Below are 13,397 nucleotides of genomic sequence, written 5' to 3' on the forward strand. Positions count from 1 at the left end.
GGCCCAATGGAGGCCCAAGAGGGAGTGGTCGACCGGCCACAAAGGAGCCCAAGCCCAAGCCCAAATTCAAGGCCCATTATGCATGCAATAGGACAAGTGGCACAAAGGAGAATGCCATGCATTGGCTAGTTTAAAGGCATGTGATGATTGCTAATGATGGGAATTAGGGGGATAAAAGGGAAGAGAGAGAGAGGTGGCCGTTTTTCCCCATTCGGCCGAGAGAGAGAGTGAGAGAGAGAGAGAGAGAGGTTTCGAGAGAGGGAGAGTGGCCGAGAGAGAGAGAGGAGGAGGAACCGCCGTCCGTCCGCCGTGTGCCGCCGTGCTCACCGCCGTGTGCCGTCGTCCGTCCAATCTAGAGGCAAGTGGGAGTCCTCTAACTGCTCTTGCATGTGTGTATGTTACTTGCATGTTGAATTTTGGGTGTTTAGGTGAGAAAAACCGAAGTATGGATGATTTGTGTTTGAATGGTTTGGCTGTTTTCGCTCGAACCGTGTGAGTCAGGATATTGTGTGAGCTTGCATGCATGTTTAGAGTCCGATTTTGGCTTTGATTTCTTCATGCAAGTTGTAGCTAACATCTTGAAATATAACATACTAAACTTTCGTGGAAAATTCTGGAGATTTGAGGGGTTAAAGTCTCATCCTACGGAGACCTCAGATCTGGAAAGATTTTACTGACCTTTTGTTGGATTTGTGGTTGCATGTTGGTTTGTGTTAAGAATCTCACTTCTATTTCTTCATGAACGTTGTAGGGGACATCTTAAAATATAACATACTCAAATTTGAAGTGAAATGAACCAGTATAGCCTAGTAAATCGACTAGATCTTGAAGACGGTAATTCTGGAGATGTATTTTGGGACACCCGAGAATTCATGGACCTAAATGACGACCATACTCTGGTTATTTGACTTAGATCTCTTCCTGAAACTTGTAGAGGACATCTTGATGTATAACATATACAAATTTCAGAGGAAACAAAAGAGAATAGGTAGGTTAAAACTCAATATTTCGGAGAAGTTTGCACTGGACGATGCGGTAATGGATCCAGAAGCTTCGTGAGACTGTATAAAATAATCTAAAAAGAATCTGGCTTGGAAGTCTTCATGAAAGTTGTACGAAAATGTCTTGGCTATAACTCAGTAAACTTTCGTAATTTTTGGAGGCTGTATGGATATTTTAATCGAATTTCTTCAGAAACCGTGCATTCTGGTTGCATCCGAAAATCATATGATGTTTTGTGAAAATTGTGAGATTGTGTAAAATTCTATTTGGCTATGTATTTTGCATGTAATTATCATCCTGTTGGCTTGTTTTATTTTGGGAATTTATAGATATTAAATTTAATATTTATGAAAATGGCAAAGTTGGAATTTAAAAATAAATAAATAAAATAAAATGGATTATTTTATTGGCCATAAATTCCATTAAATTTATTAATAAATAATTATACATTGTTGCATGTATGATAAGGTCTTGGTGTGTGCATGACATTGAATTGAGATGCATGTGTGAATTCTATGCCAAGAATGACTTGTTTGATGCCATGCCATATGCCATGCTAAATTAAGATTGAAATTGGTAAATGTGGATAATGATAAGTGAGGAGGTGGTTGTGGTGGAGGATGATGCCCAGAATGTATAGAGATGCATTGCCAGATGGCCCTTGGAGATTTAGGATGCCCGAAACGTGGGGGTGCCGGAAGCCCTGTCGGAGGTTCTTGCCCGAAGGGAATACCTCGCGATGCCAGGATTGGGGTGCGGGATGCCCGACCAGGGAGTGTAAATGCCGGAAGCCCTGTCGGAGGTTTCTGCCCGAGGGGAATGCCTCGTGATGCCAGTTGGGATGCGAGATGCCCGGAATGTGAGGGGCCGGATGCTTGGTGGCCTGGGATGGCTGAATGCCGAAAGCCTCGGAGGTCTTTACCCGAGGAGATTATAAAATTGATGATTTGAGAAATAGGTGATGTGGTGATCAAATTGAAAGTTAAAAGTGGAAATTAAACCATGGCATGATGATATGCATGATGATGATGATAATATGTGATGTGACATGATGATGATCACCCATGGCAATGATGATATGCATAATGATGATGATGATATAAGATATGGCATGATGATATGCATGATGATATGCATAACAATGATGATGATGATGATATAAGATATGGCATGATGATATGCATGACAATGATGTTATGATGATGCCATGATGATGATGACATGTGTGGTGTGGTGATGTCATAATGATGATGGCATGTATGACATGATGATGATACACATGTATGTGTTATAATTTGTGATGATGATGCATGATAGTATGCGCATGGTTTCGAGGTAAGTAACGCCTGCAATGCATGTATGATTTGTATGATGCATTGAGTGGTTGTTGGATTCCTTATCTGCTGAGTGGTTGTACTCACCGCTTTGGGGACCAACATTTCAGATTAGCAGTATGCCGCTTTCTGCCGTCGCGCGAGGTGCATTTTACGGGTTACCGTTCGATGTCGAGGTAGAGTGTGAGGAGTACAGCTGTCCTTCTGTGCCTGGACTGACATACATACGTGTGCGCTGTTTTGTCTCGTACGACATAGGCCTGGCTAGGGGCCCGATTGTCCAAGAGTTTGTCTCCGTCCACATTCGCCGCGATGGGGTGATGAGAGGGATGCTGCCACCGCCGCCGCCTGACGCACCGGATTGGGTGTGAGGCTTGTGCGTGACGAGTAGGGGCTGTTTCTTTTTGGATAGTTAGCCGACACTTATGATGGGGGTTGTGCACATGTGATGTAGAGGGTCGAGAGTTCTTTTTGAGGTTTTAGGCTCAACATGGCTGAGTCCTAGCTTTTCATTTTTGATGTACCGACCCAAAAGAAGTCCCATCTTGGAAATATATATATAAATAAAGTGTCGTGGCTCGTCTATAAAAATTATTGTGATTAGTGGTGTGTATTGGTATCATGGTTGGTAGGGGGAGAGATGATGATGCTTTATGTAGCTTCCGTTAGTGAGTCGCGCTGGGACCGCTTTTAAAAAAAATGCCCGTGAATAACGACGCTTCTTCTAAGGGTAGATCAAAAGGTAATAAAATGTAACATCAGTGCTTGTGGTGACCTTCGAAGGGTTCGGGGTGCTACAACGCCCCTTTTTGGTATCAGAGCGAATGGTTATAGATGGAGTGATAAGGAGCCTCATTTGGAAATTGAGAAACATGATGACAATGCACACCATAGGATATAAAATGAAATAATTGAATAACGGGTGATGAGTATTCACTTGTAGATCCCTAGTAGTTCATTTTGAGTTGCCTTTAGGTATCAGTAACATGTATATGTTACTTATGTAGTGATAGTAATTGCTTTGAATAGAGGCATTGAGTCTCAGATTATTCCTGAGGCAATGCTTGGAAATTGCAGGAAAGTCATGGTGCGAGCTGGAAGTGCTCATCCATCGAAGGCTGAAGCCTCTGCTGCAAGGGCTGAACCCCGGATGGAAGACATCCTGCAGGCATTAGCCAATATTGGAAATATGATGGAAAGGCTGGCACAAAGAACAGCCGGAGCGAACGCCGTACTCAGGGCGGACTGGAGCAATTTTTGAAGTTGAAGCCACCTAAGTTCAATGGAATGGGAAGTCCCGAGGAGGCGGAGCAATGGATTGATGGGATGGAACGAATTTTCCCTACCGCTGTTGGACTGCACTGATGCTGAGAAAATAGTTTTAGCGGAGTACCAGTTGGAGGGAAATGCGAAGTTTTGGTGGAGAGCTTCGAAGGACATAATCTTTCCACCAGGTACTGATGTTAACTGGGAGGAGTTTGTTAGAGCTTTCAATAGGAAGCATTTCTCTGATTGTGCTAAGGATAGGAAGATTACAGAATTTGTTCAGCTAGAACAAAGGGGGTTGACAGTAGATCAATATAAGGCTAGATTTTCTGAATTGTCTAGATATGCTCCTAGATTGATTGAGGATCAGGAAGAGAAGGCTAAGAGATTCCTGAAAGGATTGATGACTAACATTAGAAAGCAACTGGTGCCTTTGAACATAAGAGATTATAATGAGATTTGCGAAAGGGCACAGTTAGTGGAGCAGGAGCTGTTGAGAGAGCGGTCGAAGTTTAAGAAACCGTTGAATTTTAATGATGTGAAAAAGGGTAAGAGACCTTATTCTGGTCAAGGTCAGACCTGGAATGTGAAGAAGAAAAGTAACTTTGGGAATTTTGGAGGGGCAAGGAGTGGTCCGAATATAGGGAAAGCACCCTATCAGCCTGGTAATTGTCAAAAGTGTAATGGACGCCATGGCCCAGGACCTTGTACTGGACAATTGAAATGTTTTGGTTGTGGACAAGTGGGTCATCTTAGGAGAAATTGCCCACAAGAGAGGTCGCAAGTGAGTGTTGGCTCAGTGCGACAGGGATATCAGAGTGCCGTTAGGTCAAACCCACAAGGAAATCCTCAGAGACCACCTGCACAAGGAAGGGTGTATGCGATCACTCAGGAGGAGCGAAAGCTTCCAAAAATGTTATCTCAGGTACGATCCTTATTAATGGTGAAAAGGCATATGCATTGTTTGATATGGGTGCAACGCATTCGTTTGTGTCTGAAAGATATAGACGTTTGAATAAGATAGAAGTTATGCCTCTTGAGACGCCTCTTTGTGTTTCCACGCCTTTAAAGGATATGGTATTGTCTACGCTGGTGTGTGGAAATTGTAAGATATCAATGGGAGGAAAGGATATGGAAATAGACTTGGTTGTAATGGCTATGTATGATTTTGACGTTATTATAGGAATGGACTGGCTTTCGTAAGTATCGGGCTAGAATGGATTGCTATAGAAGAGTGGTTCAATTCGTTTTACCTGATTAGTCTAGTTGTGAATTTTAGGAGGTCGACCCATTTTCTGTAGCACTTATTTCGACGTAGAAGCCTGTAAGTTACTTGACAAAGGATGTCAAGGGTACCTAGCCATAGTTAGAGATTATGCGGGGAGGAGCCTAAACTTGAGGAAGTTCGTGTAGTTAACGAATTTCAAGATGTATTTCTGAGGAATTGCACGGATTGCCGCGGAGCGGGAGATTGAATTTGAAATTGAATTAATGCACGGCAATGGACCAATATCAAAAGCCCCATATAGGATGGCCTTAGTTGAATTGAAGGAGTTGAAAGTGCAACTGCAGGAGTTGCTTGACAAAGGATTCATTAGACCAAGTGCTTCACCTTGGGGTGCACCGGTCTTGTTTGTGAAAAAGAAAATTGGATCGATGTGCTTGTGCATTGACTATAGGCAGTTGAACCATGTGACCATTATAAATAAGTATCTTGTGCCTAGAATTGATGACTTGTGTAACCAACTCCAGGGAAGTTCGGTCTTCTCTAAGATTGACTTGAGGTCGGGATACCATCAGTTAAGAATTAAGAAGGAGGACATTCCTAAGACTGCGTTCAGGACTAGTTGTGGACACTACGAGTTCCTTGTTATGCCATTTGGATTGACTAACGCGCCGGCTGCATTCATGGATCTGATGAATAGAATATTTCAGCCTTATTTAGACCAGTTTGTGATTGTTTTTATTGATGATATTCTGGTATATTCAAAAGGGCCTAAAGAGCATGAGTAATATTTGAGAATAGTTTTGCAGACTCTAAGAGAGCATAAGTTGTATGCTAAGTTTAGTAAATGTGAGTTCGGTTGGACCGGATAATATTTCTAGGACATGTGGTGTCGGGAAAAGAAATTGCGAGACCCAAAAAAGTTGAAATTGTAGTAAATTGGCCGAGACCAACGACACCTATTGAGATACGAAGTTTCTTAGGACTGGCTGGTTATTATAGGAGGTTCATTGAAGGATTTTCACGACTGGCAGGATCTTTAACTAAATTGACCCGAAAGAATGTGAAATTTGAATGGAATGGGGAATGTGAAAGGAGTTTCCAAGAGCTCAAAAGGAAATTGACTTCAGCTCCAATTCTGACTATACCTCTTGGACACGATGGTTTCACGGTGTATAGTGATGTATCTCACAAAGGACTAGGATGTGTGTTGATGCAAAGATGGCAAGGTTGTCGCCTATGCATCTAGACAATTGAAACCCCATGAGCTGAATTACCCGACGCATGATTTAGAACTAGCAGCTATAGTGTTTGCCTTGAAGATATGGAGACACTATTTGTATGGGGAAAAGTTTGAGATTTATACGGATCATAAGAGTTTGAAGTATCTGTTCTCACAAAAGGAGTTGAACATGAGACAAAGGAGGTGGATGGAACTGTTGAAGGACTATGATTGTGAAATAAGATATCATCCAGGGAAAGCGAATAGAGTAGCGGATGCTCTTAGTCGTAAGTCGGCTATGGAAATGGCTAGTTTGAGGATGGCAGAATGGGAATTGTTAGAATCTGTAGCAAATTCAGAATTTAAATTGGAAATGAATTGTCTTACTGGCATGCTTAGTGCATTAAGGATTGAGCCTGAAATTATCCAGAAAATTAAAATCCTGCAAAAATCTGACCCAGAGATTTTGAAAATGAAAGATGCTATATCTTTAGGAAAAAGATCGGAATTTCAAGTCTCTGATGATTGAATAGGAAGATGTCAAGGACGACTTTGTGTTCCCGACAATGAAGAGTTAAAGAAGGAAATTTTGTCGGAGGCACATAAGAGTAATTATAGTATCCACCCAGGTAGTACAAAGATGTATAGAAATTTGTGTCAGCAATTTTGGTGGAATGGTATGAAGGCAGATACGGCTAAGTACGTTTCTCAATGTTTGACGTGCCAGCAAGTGAAAGCGGAACATCGAAAACCCGCAGGACTCTTGAGACCATTAGACATTCCAGAATGGAAATGGGAACATATAACGATGGACTTTGTGCAAGGATTGCCAAGGACATTAAGCAATCATGACTCAATTTGGGTTATAGTGGACCGTTTGACTAAATCGGCTCATTTCTTAGCAATTCGCATGGACTACTCAATGGACAAGTATGCGGACATGTATGTAAGTCAAGTGGTACGCTTACATGGTGTTCCAATGACCATTACTTCAGATCGGGATTCGAGGTTTACTTCGAATTTTTGGAGAAGTCTTCAAATTGCATTAGGGACTAAGCTTCAATTTAGTACTACTTTTCATCCCCAGACCGATGGACAAATAGAAAGAGTAGTCCATATAGTGGAGGATATGTTAAGGGCTTGTGTAATTGATTTCAAAGGAAATTGGGATGAAAGATTGCATTTGGTAGAGTTTGCCTATAATAATAGCTTTCAGAAGAGTATAGGCATGGCTCCCTATGAGGCATTATATGGAAGGAGATGTAGGACTCCCGTCTCGTTGGAGCGAAGTAGGTGAGAGGAAATTGACAGACTCCGAACTGGTACAAGTTACCACTGAGGCTGTTGAAATTATCAGAGAAAGGCTTAAAACAGCTCAAAGTAAGCAGAAAGGCTATGCAGATAGGCGTAGAAGGCCTTTGGAATTTAGTGTAGGAGACCATGTATTCCTTAAGGTATCTCCAGTGAAAGGAATATCTCAATTCGGGATGAAGGGTAAATTAAGCCCTAGATTTGTTGGACCTTTTGAAATACTCGAGAGGATAGGGGATGTAGCTTATCGTTTAGCGTTACCTCCTAAGTTAGAAAATCTGCACGATGTGTTTCATGTATCGATGTTGAGGAAGTACCAGCCGGATCCTGGTCACATGCTCGATCATGAAGCCATCAAAATGGATGAGAGAGTAAGGTACATTGAAGAGCCTGTGCAGATATTGGACCGAAAGGAGCAAATTCTTAGGACCAAGAAGATCCCATTGGTTAAGGTATTATGGCGACATCATGATATGGAGGAAGCCACATGGGAAAGTGAGGATCAGATGAAGGAAAAGTATCCCTATTTGTTTCAAGAAGGCACGAGTGGTGTTTAAATTTCGAGGACGAAATTCTCTAAGGAGGAGAGAATTGTGGCATCCCAAAATTCAAAGTCAAATCATAAGGTGTGTTAAAGTCTCTAATTAGATGATAAAATTTCCTAAGGTTTATGCTTTAGCCATTAGTTTTTTTTTAGAATACATGATGTGTGCATATGTTTGTGAGAATTTAAATTTGATAGATTAATGATAATAATCTATGCTTGGCCATGCACTTTATAAATTAAATTTCAAAAAACAAAATGTCACAAGACTTTGGCCATATTTAATATTAAAAATTTAAAAATATTTATAGAAGAAATTTAAAAAAAAAAAAAGAGGGAAAAGTAATTTTTTTTTGGATTGGGCCTTAGGCCCATTGGCCTAAGCTTTTAATGGGCCAAGTTGGCCGGCCCAATGGAGGCCCAAGAGGGAGTGGTCAACCGGCCACAAAGGAGGCCCAAGCCCAAGCCCAAATTCAAGGCCCATTATGCATGCAATAGGACAAGTGGCACAAAGGAGAATGCCATGCATTGGCTAGTTTAAAGGCATGTGATGATTGCTAATGATGGGAATTAGGGGGGATAAAAGGGAAGAGAGAGAGGGGTGGCCGGTTTTTCCCCATTCGGCCGAGAGAGAGAGTGAGAGAGAGAGGGTTTCGAGAGAGAGGGAGAGTGGCCGAGAGAGAGAGGAGGAGGAACCGCCGTCCGCTGTGCTCGCCGCCGTGTGCCATCGTCCGTCCGGTCTAGAGGCAAGTGGGAGTCCTCTAGCTGCTCTTGCATGTGTGTATGTTACTTGCATGTTGAATTTTGGGTGTTTAGGTGAGAAAAACCGATGTATGGATGGTTTGTGTTTGAATGGTTTGGCTGTTTTCGCTCGAACCATGTGAGTCAGGATGTTGTGTGAGCTTGCATGCATGTTTAGAGTCCGATTTTGGCTTCGATTTCTTCATGAAAGTTGTAGCTAACATCTTGAACTATAACATAATAAACTTTCGTGGAAAATGATGGATATTTGAGGGGTTAAAGTCTCATCCTACGGAGACTTCAGATCTGGAAAGATTTTACTGACCTTTTGTTGGATTTGTGGTTGCATGTTGGTTTGTGTTACGAATATCTCTTTGATTTCTTCATGAAAGTTGTAGGGGACATCTTAAACTATAAAATACTCAAATTTGAAGTGAAATGAACAAGTATAGCCTAGTAAATCGACTAGATCTTGAAGACGGTAATTCTGGAGATGTATTTTGGGAAACCCGAGAATTCATGGACCTAAATGACGACCATAATCTGGTTATTTGACTTAGATATCTTCATGAAAATTGTAGAGGACATCTTGATGTATAACATATCAAAATTTCAGAGGAAACGAAAGAGAATAGGTAGGTTAAAACTCAACATTTCGGAGAAGTTTGCACTGGACGATGCGGTAATGGATCCAGAAGCTTCGTGAGACTGTATAAAATAATCCAAAAATAATCTGGCTTGGAAGTCTTCATGAAAGTTGTACGAAAATGTCTTGGCTATAACTCAGTAAACTTTCGTAATTTTTGGAGGCTGTATGGATGTTTTAATCGAATTTCTTCGGAAACCGTGCATTCTGGTTGCATCCGAAAATCATATGATGTTTTGTGAAAATTGTGAGATTGTGTAAAATTCTATTTGGCTATGTATTTTGCATGTAATTATCATCCTGTTGGCTTGTTTGACGATTGCTTTAATTTTTTTTTTGGGAATTTATAGATATTAAATTTAATATTTATGAAAATGGCAAAAGTTGGAATTTAAAAATAAATAAATAAAATAAAATGGATTATTTTATTGGCCATAAATTCCATTAAACTTATTAATAAATAATTATACATTGTTGCATGTATGATAAGGTCTTGGTGTGTGCATGACATTGAATTGAGATGCATGTGTGAATTCTATGCCAAGAATGACTCGTTTGATGTCATGCCATATGCCATGCTAAATTAAGATTGAAATTGGTAAATGTGGATAATGATAAGTGAGGAGGTGGTTGTGGTGGAGGATGATGCCCGTAATGTATAGAGATGCATTGCCGGATGGCCCTGGGAGATTCAGGATGCCCGGAACGTGAGGGTGCCGGAAGCCCTGTCGGAGGTTTCTACTCGAAGGGAATACCTCGCGATGCCAGGATTGGGGTGCGGGATGCCCGGCCAGGGAGTGTAAATGCCGGAAGCCCCGTCGGAGGTTTCGCCGAGGGAATGCCTCGTGATGCCAGTTGGGATGCGAGATGCCGGAATGTGGGGGCGATGCCCGGTGGCCCGGATGGCTGAATGCCGAAAGCCTCGGAGGTCTTTGCTCGAGGGGATGATAAAATTGATGATTTGAGAAATGGGTGATGTGGTGATCAAATTGAAAGTTAAAAGTGGAAATTAAACCATGGCATGATGATATGCATGATGATGATGATAATATGTGATGTGACATGATGATGATCACCCATGGCAATGATGATATGCATAATGATGATGATGATATAAGATATGGCATGATGATATGCATAACAATGATGATGATGATGATATAAGATATGGCATGATGATATGCATGACAATGATGTTATGATGATGCCATGATGATGATGATGACATGTGTGGTGTGGTGATGTCATAATGATGATGACATGTATGACATGATGATGATACACATGTATGTGTTATAATTTGTGATGATGATGCATGATAGTATGCACATGGTTTCGAGGTAAGTAACGCATGCAATGCATGTATGATTTGTATGATGCATTGAGTGGTTGTTGGATTCCTTATCTGCTGAGTGGTTGTACTCACCCCTTTAGGGACCAACATTTCAGATTAGCAGTATGCCGCTTCCTACCGTCGCGCGGGGTGCATTTTACGGGTTACCGTCCGACGTCGAGGTAGAGTGTGACGAGTACAGCTGTCCTTTTGTGCCTGGACTGACATACATACGTGTGCGCTGTTTTTTCTCGTACGACATAGGCCTGGCTGGGGGCCCGATTGTCCAGGAGTTTGTCTCCGTCCACGTTCGCCGCGATGGGGTGATGAGAGGGATGTTGCCACTGTCGCCGCCTGACGCACCGGACTGGGTGTGAGGCTTGTGCGTGACGAGTAGGGGCTGTTTCTTTTTGGATAGTTCGCCGACACTTATGATGGGCTTTATGCACATGTGATGTAGAGGGTCGAGGGTTCTTTTTGAGGTTTTAGGCTGGACATGGATGAGTCCTAGCTTTTCATTTTTGATGTACCGACCCAAAAGAAGTCCCATCTTGGAAATATATGTAAATAAAGTGTCGTGGCTCGTCTATAAAAATTATGGTGATTAGTGGTGTGTATTGGTATCATGGTTGGTAAGGGAGAGATGATGATGCTTTATGTAGCTTCCGCTAGTGAGTCACGCTGGGACTGCTTTTAAAAAAATGCCTGTGAATAACGACGCTTTTCTAAGGGTAGATCAAAAGGGTAATAAGATGTAACATCGGTGCTTGTGGCGACCTTCGAAGGGTTCGGGGTGCTACAATACTAATTAGAATATCCATCACAGCAGCTACGGAGAAAGGGTCCACAGGTGATGGCATAACCCCAGAGGCCGCAGAGCCACTACCAAATTGACTTGACCTAACTGTCAAAAAGTCTTGTATGGCTTTGCAAGTGTCATAAATACTGTTTTGGGTACTCTTCCTTCTCCTCTTAGTATTTGGAGTCCTATCCAATTTGTGCTTTCCACGAGTTGAAGTTGCAGCATTGTCTGATGTAAACACTCTCTCATCAGTGTGGTGATCACTGAAGTCATCTGTATGGTCACCACCAGCATCACCATAGGCATTGCCACCACTGTTGTCACCATATGCATTGCAACCACTGTTGTCACCGCCTACATTGCCATCACCATTGTGATCTTCCTCCGACACTGTCAAATCTTGAGCATTTTCAAAGCCATATTCCCCAGTAGCATATGTACCACCAAATACAATACATAGCTCGGGATACTGGGGAAATCCATCCTTCCTGAATTTTGCCCACTCTACATTCTCCTACAATTTTCACAAGAATGACATTTTAGCAATATAATCATACATTTTAACATTTACATATATAATGACATCAAAATGACCAAAAAGTTAAAAAAAAAAAGATACATTGATGTGAGATTCCCATATACTTGGATCGTCGACAACAAATTTTTTATTAATATTATCCTAACCAAATCCAGACTGAGACATAAGTTTCCGAAAACTGCTATACTATTTTCTCAATTTGTTTACCTTGTTCCTCAGCTGGACCATGCTATATTGGCATCCTGTTTGTCTAATGAATTCAATATGTATATTCCTCCACCCTGCTTTGTTGAAAGTAGAAGAGGTCCGATTCCCCTTTTTGACCTCATCCACCAACAAACCAATAAATAGGTTGGTTACAGACTTGGTCCACTTTGCACTGAATGTCTGTCTCTCAGATGCCATTTAATCTTTGATCGGTTGAGCAGCATATGAGTTATGAGTTAAATCAATAACATAATACTATATATGCCATACACAAAATCATTCTCAAGAGATGCAAGCGGAGAAGACTATAATGACAAAATTGACAATTCTTGAACTAACTTGTATAAAACATATCATAAGTTGCATTTTGAGGTACAAGAACTACATAGTACTATGACTAGCAATGATCAATCAAATAGAATGCTCAAAATAAAATAAAGAGTATTGTGAGAAACCTAAACAACTACTCTCTCCAACCTGTTTTTGAGCTATCATGTCAAAATATAGGTCATTTTTCAAACACTACCCATAAAAGGAAATGTGAAAAGTTCAATCTTGCTCCAAATGAACCTAAACAACTACTCTCTCCAACCTGTTTTTAAGCTGTGAAATTCAAATGATCAGCCTGAGCATTTCATTGTAATGCTAGATATAATATGCAACCATGAAATTCATCCAACACAAGGCAACATTACCCTTGGTTCTTACCTTCAAACACAAAAAGAAGTTCGTGAGAGTGACTCCTGTCCTTCAGTCTTTCCTCTATAAGTTTCTCAACTAGAGTTCCTCTCTATAAAAAATATAGTTCTCATGGTGATTTTGATGAGCTCATAGTCACTCAGCATATTACAAAAGAAATTTACCGCCGGGTCACTCGAGCGAGCGAGTGTTCACGCTCCGCTCGTGATGCTCACTCGAGCGATCAAAGGAGCGATGCTCGCTTAAGCAAGCGAGCAACTCCAGCAGTGTCGCCGCTCCGCAGCGAGCGAGCGGCTCGACCTCGGCGAGCAACTCCAAATGAGTAGAGCGGGACGCTCACTCGGCATCGCTCGCTGCTCTACCGAGCAAACGAGCGGCGACGCTCACTCGGCGTCGCTCCCGCCGCTCTGCTGAGCGAGCGAGCAGGGCCGCTCGCTCGAGGCGCGAGCGGCTCGAACGAGCATCGTTGCTCCGCCGCTTGAGCAAGCTGGCGGAGCAGCTCGAGCGAGCGTCATTGCTCAGCCACT

At 41.9% G+C, this 13,397-nt stretch overlaps 1 protein-coding gene across 1 annotated transcript; it reads right to left on the reverse strand.

The window, feature by feature from the left end:
* Window positions 1-11,349: 11,349 nt before the first annotated feature.
* Window positions 11,350-12,369, reverse strand: LOC104451683. The gene is made up of 2 exons (XM_010066284.3): window positions 12,172-12,369; window positions 11,350-11,940 (listed from the first exon to the last, which is right to left on the reverse strand). The coding sequence occupies exons 1-2, from the start codon at window positions 12,367-12,369 to the stop codon at window positions 11,350-11,352; spliced, it is 789 nt and encodes a 262-aa protein (XP_010064586.3).
* Between the last annotated feature and the right edge of the window lie 1,028 nt (window positions 12,370-13,397).

The sequence above is a fragment of the Eucalyptus grandis genome, chromosome 6, assembly GCF_016545825.1.
Source record: "Eucalyptus grandis isolate ANBG69807.140 chromosome 6, ASM1654582v1, whole genome shotgun sequence".
NCBI classification, from domain to species: Eukaryota; Viridiplantae; Streptophyta; class Magnoliopsida; order Myrtales; family Myrtaceae; genus Eucalyptus; species Eucalyptus grandis.

Bases quoted from the DNA above. Each gene is read 5' to 3' on its own strand.
- LOC104451683 (XM_010066284.3), bottom strand. From the start codon at position 12,369: ATGGCATCTGAGAGACAGACATTCAGTGCAAAGTGGACCAAGTCTGTA. The intron at 11,941-12,171 runs GTAAACAAATTG...TGAAAATTGTAG, and splicing joins TGGTCCAGCTGAGGAACAAG to GAGAATGTAGAGTGGGCAAA.